General features: G+C 38.2%; 1 protein-coding gene across 5 annotated transcripts in view; it reads left to right on the plus strand.

The window, feature by feature from the left end:
• LOC143020725 (arylsulfatase A-like) overlaps positions 1–6,589 on the plus strand; it is a 46,658-nt gene that overhangs the window by 31,384 nt on the left and 8,685 nt on the right. For all 5 annotated transcript variants that reach the window (XM_076177425.1, XM_076177451.1, XM_076177444.1 and 2 more), the window contains one exon: positions 4,236–4,360. In XM_076177425.1, the coding sequence (XP_076033540.1) occupies positions 4,236–4,360 (125 nt within the window). The remainder of the gene's footprint in view (positions 1–4,235; positions 4,361–6,589) is intronic.

Here is a 6,589-nt window from a genome sequence, read left to right on the forward strand (position 1 = left end):
CCAATCTCCTGGAACTTTTCTTTCTTTCAAGGAACTGTTTAGTATGTTATGTATTTTGTCTGCCTGTTCATTCCTGCATTCTTTCAGAATCCAGTTTGCTATTTCATCTGGTCCATGCGATTTTCTGACATCAAGATTACTCAAGTGTGTCAATATTTCATTCTTTGTTACTTCTATTTCTTCCATAGGGGGGACTTTCTCTTTCCATTCAATCTCTTCAGGTTGTATGTTCTCCCTTGTAAACACTGATTTAAAATGCTTGTTCATAATTTCCGCCATTTCCATTTCCTCAGTGTATTCAACTCCCTCTTGTCTTAATTTCTCCAAGTCTTGTTTGTTTTTCAGTTTATTGTTTACAAATCTGTAGAATAGTTTTGGTTGATCTTTACACTTTTCTTTGACATCTTTTTCATATTTTCTCTTTTCCTCTCTGCACGTTTGTACATATTCATTTCTATAACCGGTATATATTTTCCATTTTTCAGGTTTTCTGTCTTTTTTCCATCTGGTCCAGGCTTTGTCTCTTTTGTCTTTTAACTCCCTACAACTTTTGTTGTACCAGCATTTTACATATTCTTTTCCTTGTTTTTGTCTTGGGACATACTTTTCCACTCCTTTTTTGTAAATTTTTGTCAAAATATTCCATTTCTCTTCCACTGTTGTTTCTTCTTTGTATATTTCTTCCCAGTTTTCTTGTTAAAAGAATTCTCTTATTTTATCAAAGTTTGTTTTTTCATACATCATTCTTTCTTTTCTATATTGTTCATTTCTTTTCATATATTTTTCTTCATTAAGTTCCAGTTCAATCAATATGTGGTCACTTTTACTTATTGGTGTTTTATATTCAATCTTGTCCACTATTCTAGGTTAGGATGTAATTATTAAGTCTAGTCTCGATGGTTCTTCTTCATTTCTATACCTAGTGTTCTCCTGTATCCACTGTGTCATTGTATGGTCAGTAATCATCTCAAGTAGAGCGTTTCCCCATGAGCCGTCTCCACCCTTTACTGTCATTTCTTCCCAGCAGATTTCTTTGCAATTAAAGTCGCCCATCATAACTATTCTTCCTCCATCTTCCATTATTTTATTTAATGTTATCTTTGTGTCCTCTAACATACTTTTATGTTCACTCTCCTCCCATGAGGCTGTTTTCGGAGGCACATAATTTATCACAAACTTTCTGCTCTTCTTATCTCTGTCTTCCACTTCTATCATAATCATCTTTACTGTATTCTTTCCATATATGACACACCTCACGTTTATATCCTTCTTAGTCAGGAACATAACTCCACCCCCTTGCTTTTTCTTTCTGTTTTTAATCCAATAATTATATGCATCATGTCCTACACTGTTGGGTGGTAGTGGGCCTTTTAATTTTGTTTCTACAATTCCCATTATGTCCGGTTCTTTTTCTTTCAAATAATCATTCAGCTCATTCAATCCTGTTATTAATCCATCTATATTTGTGTAAGACACTCTTAGTTTTCTGTCACTTCCATTGTGTTCTCTGTTTCCCTTTTGTTTTTCGCTTGTATGTCGAACTGCCTTAGTTTCATATTCACTACTCTCCAATAGAATCTCTCTTTCTCTGACTCCGTTCTGCTCTCGTTTTTTTTTTTAGCTTCAAGTCTTTTCTGCTTTTCTTCCTCTCTTTCCTCTTTATTCATTTCCCTTTTTATCCATACCTTTTTATATTGTTCACTTGTTGCTAGTTTCCCTGTTTTTGCTAAGATATTCTCTGCCGTCGTTTGTGACCTGAATTTAATCTTAATTGGTCTGGTCTTATCCGTACTATACTTTCCGAGCCTGAATTTTTCCTCAATTTCCTTCATAATTTCTGGTTTATCTTCCTGAACTAATTATAGTAAACTGCTTATTTTTTAATTTTCCTCATTGGTTCTTGAGGTTCTATCTGGGTTATGTTTCTCTTCCATTCCTAATATAATTATACATTTCTTTTTATCAGCTAAGTCTCTTACTATATTCTCCTTCTGTCTCATCACTTTAATAACTGAGTCTTCAGTTTGTTCTCTCATTTGCTGTTTGATTATGTCAGTAAATGCAACTTTACTGTTTTCTTGAATTGCCTTCCATCCCTCTCTGTTTTCTTTATTATTCATCTTTAACTCTTCATTCTCCTTTTTTACATCTTTTAACTGTCTTTTTAGGTCTTCTATTTCCTTAGTTAAGTTTTTGTTCGCCTTCTCTAGTTCTTCCAAATTTTCAACCCTCTGTACAATGTTGTTAACATGACCGAACCTACGCTCCAAGTCCTCGATCATCTTATCGACCTTCTCTTCTAGTCTTGTCAGTCGGGTGGGTGGGGGGGTTTGTGTCCCCCCCACCCTCTTTAAATCCCTGGAAAATATTCTCATCACTTTCTACTGTATTGCTCTTATCTATACTTCTAATCTTTACATTTTTATTAGACATTTCATCGTCACTCAGCTGGTCGGGGGGCCGTTTGTTTACCTTTCGCCTGTCTGCCTGGGCCAAGTCCTCTCCTTCCTCATTTCCTTCCATTTCCCTCAGCATTCCCTCCCCTTCTCCTCTTTCCCTACTTTCCCACTACCCCACGAGCAATTTCCCCCCACCCTGTAAATACAATAGGCACTTCTCTTTGCTTTGGGATCCACGAAACTTCAATTTTCTTCAGAACGTCCTCTATGCCGTCCGTTCGTTGAAGTGTGTGTGTGTGTGTGTGTGTGTGTGTGTGTGTGTGTGTGTGTGTGTGCGTGTGTGTCTTATGCACATATTTGCCTTCTTGTAAATATATGTTTGTAATTATGCAAAAGTTATATAAACCCTTCCGTAACCAGGGAGGCGGGGGCACTTGTCACTTTATTCTCTCTGTCGCCGGGAGGTTTTATTCATCTCATTGGCAACCTGTGATGCCCGATTTACTCGTGTTTGGCTCGTTCCACACGTATCGATGTTTTGCCGTGCGCCGTCCACGACACAAATTCGTGCTCTCAAACAATCCTGGGTGTCCATTGACGTTTTCATACGTGGTTGTGACGTACGAAAGGGTCCATTAGCACCCATGGTTATTTGAGAACACGAAGTCGTGTCGTGAATGGCGCACGGCAAAAAGTCGATACGTGTGAAACGAGCCTTTGTGTTCGTGTCCAAGCGTACAGACGCGAACAAAAGTTTTGACCCATACCACAGTTTTCATAACGTTAACATGATTTTTGTCGAATACGTGATATATTTTTCTATATAATATTCAACCTATAGTTTGGTAATTTTCTTTAATATAAAGAATAATGTCAGACTAATAATATGAATTTATATAATGAAAAACTCTAGGTGGGTTATAATATTTGCTCGTGATGCATTTTTTTGTGTGGGGGGGAGGCAATATAAAATATATTATACATATATGGTGTAGATGTGTAGTTCTATCTACATTATTGGGAGAGACAAAATCTGAGTGTTGGAGAAGCAAAGGCTGAGCGGTGTCTTTACTGATTCCAGTATTCTTTCTGGTTTCTACATACAATGCAACCTCCAGAGTAACCTCGGGGAGTTGCCAGATCTTACATATTTACAAAGGTTGTCATATATACAAATACACAATATTTATATTGATGCCATATGCTGATCGCTACATAAGAGGGAAGGGTTCGGTTGAGCTACAAAGGAGGCGCCGGACAGTCGCCGTTTCCATTGTAGTCGAGAAACGCGAGATCCTTTGACTCCCGCCGCTTTTAATTGTTGTCGAAAAGGCGCGAGGCCCGTTCGGCGCAGGTGTCCCGGGCGTTGGCTGGAAAGTCTGATCCTCGGGTCACTAAGAACAATAGACTGTCCCTTGGGAGACCTGGAGAACAATAGATGGTCTCTGGAGAGTTGGTTGGGAGACGATGGAGAGACGTTTGAGTACTTCTGGCTCCATATGCGTGTGTGCGCGCGTGTACACGCTGGACATCGAAGGATATGATAACAATGGTTAAGGATAGGGTTATGTCAGGATACAAACTTCAAATTGGCCGCATAGGCATATATTTACGTGATTTGTTGTGAGTTACATTTTGACTTTCATCAATCATACACTGATATTCTATAACTTAAAAAAATAAAGAGTTATACATGACGGCCGGCAAAGTCTCCAGCTTACCCTGGGTTTCTAGGAATGGGGGGGGGGGTGTAACTACCCTCCCCCTCTTGCCAAACTCCCCCACTCCCCCTCCGGTCGTCCATGTTGTGACTGCATTTTTTCTTTCTGTCCGCAGACCGAGCCTGACGCGGCACGACCGCGGCGGATGCGCAGGACCCCTGCGCTGTGGCAAAGGGACTACGTGGGAGGGCGGCGTGAGGGTGCCCACTTTCGTAGTCTGGCCCGGACACATCAAACCCGGTGGGTGCTGGTGGCCATATTTAGCATAATTTTGCTCAGTTAAACTCCTTTTCCCCATAAATTAATACTATATATATATATATATATATATATATATATATATATATATATATATATATATATATATATATAATGAAAAACTCTGAACACTGAATGGGTCCCATTGGATAGAGATACATTTTCATCAACCACAATGCACTTTAATTCTAAGCCATCAACACTGGGAGATCCGTGGAGGCCAACATGCAAAGATTGAAACGTCTCCCGAAGTTGATGGCTTAGAATTAAAGTGCATTGTGGTTTATATATATATATATATGTATATATATATATATATATATATACACACATATATATATATATATATATATATATATATATACAACATTGAATGGGTCCCAGTGATTAAAGGTACGTTTTAACAACCACAATGCACTTTTATTCTAAGGCATCAATGGCCGACATGCAGAAATTGAAATGTGGTATTGCCAAGGACTCGAACCCGGCTCCTCATGACAAGTGCAGCATTGACTTACCAACTAGGCTATCAAGAGAAATATAAGTTCAGCGCAATTTTTCTTATATATTTGTATGCCTGAGTTACATACATATATATGAAATTTTGCGTTCAACCCATCTCCACTATGATAGTACAATTGGAAGTCACTGAATGGGTCCCAGTGATTAAAGATACATTTTAACAACCACAATGCACTTTGATTCTAAGCCATCAAAGGCCGACATGCAGAAATTGAAATGTGGTACTGCCAAGGACTCGAACCCGGCATCCTCATGACAAGTGCGGCAGTGATTTACCAACTAGGCTATCAAGAGAGATATAAGTTCAGCGCAATTTTTCTTATATATTTGTATGCCTGAGTTACATACATATATATGAAATTTTGCGTTCAACCCATCTCCACTATGATAGTACAATTGGAAGTCACTGAATGGGTCCCAGTGATTAAAGATACATTTTAACAACCACAATGCACTTTAATTCTAAGCCATCAAAGGCCGACATGCAGAAATTGAAATGTGGTACTGCCAAGGACTCGAACCCGGCATCCTCATGACAAGTGCGGCAGTGACTTACCAACTAGGCTATCAAGAGAGATATAAGTTCAGCGCAATTTTTCTTATATATTTGTATGCCTGAGTTACATACATATATATGAAATTTTGCGTTCAACCCATCTCCACTATGATAGTACAATTGGAAGTATACGAACGTGGGAAAGTATTTGTATAACGCTGAATGGCTCCCAGTGATTAGAGATACGAACGCGGGAGATATAAATACTTTCCCGCATATTCCCACCAATCATATTCCACCATTTTTATTTCTTCTCTGTTGTTTGTACGGCCCACGGGCCTTTATATTCTAATGTTTTACACATTTGTAATCAGTTTTACCCTGAAGACGACCATGTGAAATGGTTGAAACAGCTGTCGGTATAAAATGGAAAACCATTCTGACGACTTTCGTACTTTCCTCCAGAGTTTGAACCATGAAGAGAAAATGATACTTAGAAAGTTAGAGAAATGTTCTCTAAAAATCATTGATGCCACTTGTGCTTTAGCATTCAACAGTAATTGTTTAAGAGAAAGACTTTGCCCAAAAGGTATATATATATATATATATATATATATATATATATATATATATATATATATATATATGTATATATATATATATATATATATTGGTTGATTGGTTGTGCGGTCTACGTTACCCATGCCATCTTCGACTTTTTCTTCTATTTGTTTTAATGACACAGGTGATGAAATGGCTTCGATCTTTGGCCCCTTCCATTCCGCGTAGCTCCTTTTTTTTTTTTTTTTTTTTTTTTTGATGGCACGCGGTTTCATTGGTCTCTGTGGTGTTCCCTCTGTAGCATACATACGTAAACATACATATATATACACACATACGTGCACACCCACATACATGTGCATATATTCATACATACGCATACGTATATACATACATACATAAACACATATGCATACATACGCATACACACACACATACGCACGTCATTCATACACATATACATACAAGCATACACACATACATAATCACATACACGTACACACTTACATGATTGCATACCTATATATACTTATCAGAAAGCTTTTTCCACCCTATGATAGGGTGGCCACATCAAAGCATACACCCATTCGTCGCCCTTCCCATCGTAGCTCCTCGTGGAGGAAGGTCATCCC

The sequence above is a fragment of the Oratosquilla oratoria genome, chromosome 3 (assembly GCF_046742065.1).
Source record: "Oratosquilla oratoria isolate Oo_2021 chromosome 3, ASM4674206v1, whole genome shotgun sequence".
In the NCBI taxonomy this organism is placed as follows: domain Eukaryota; kingdom Metazoa; phylum Arthropoda; class Malacostraca; order Stomatopoda; family Squillidae; genus Oratosquilla; species Oratosquilla oratoria.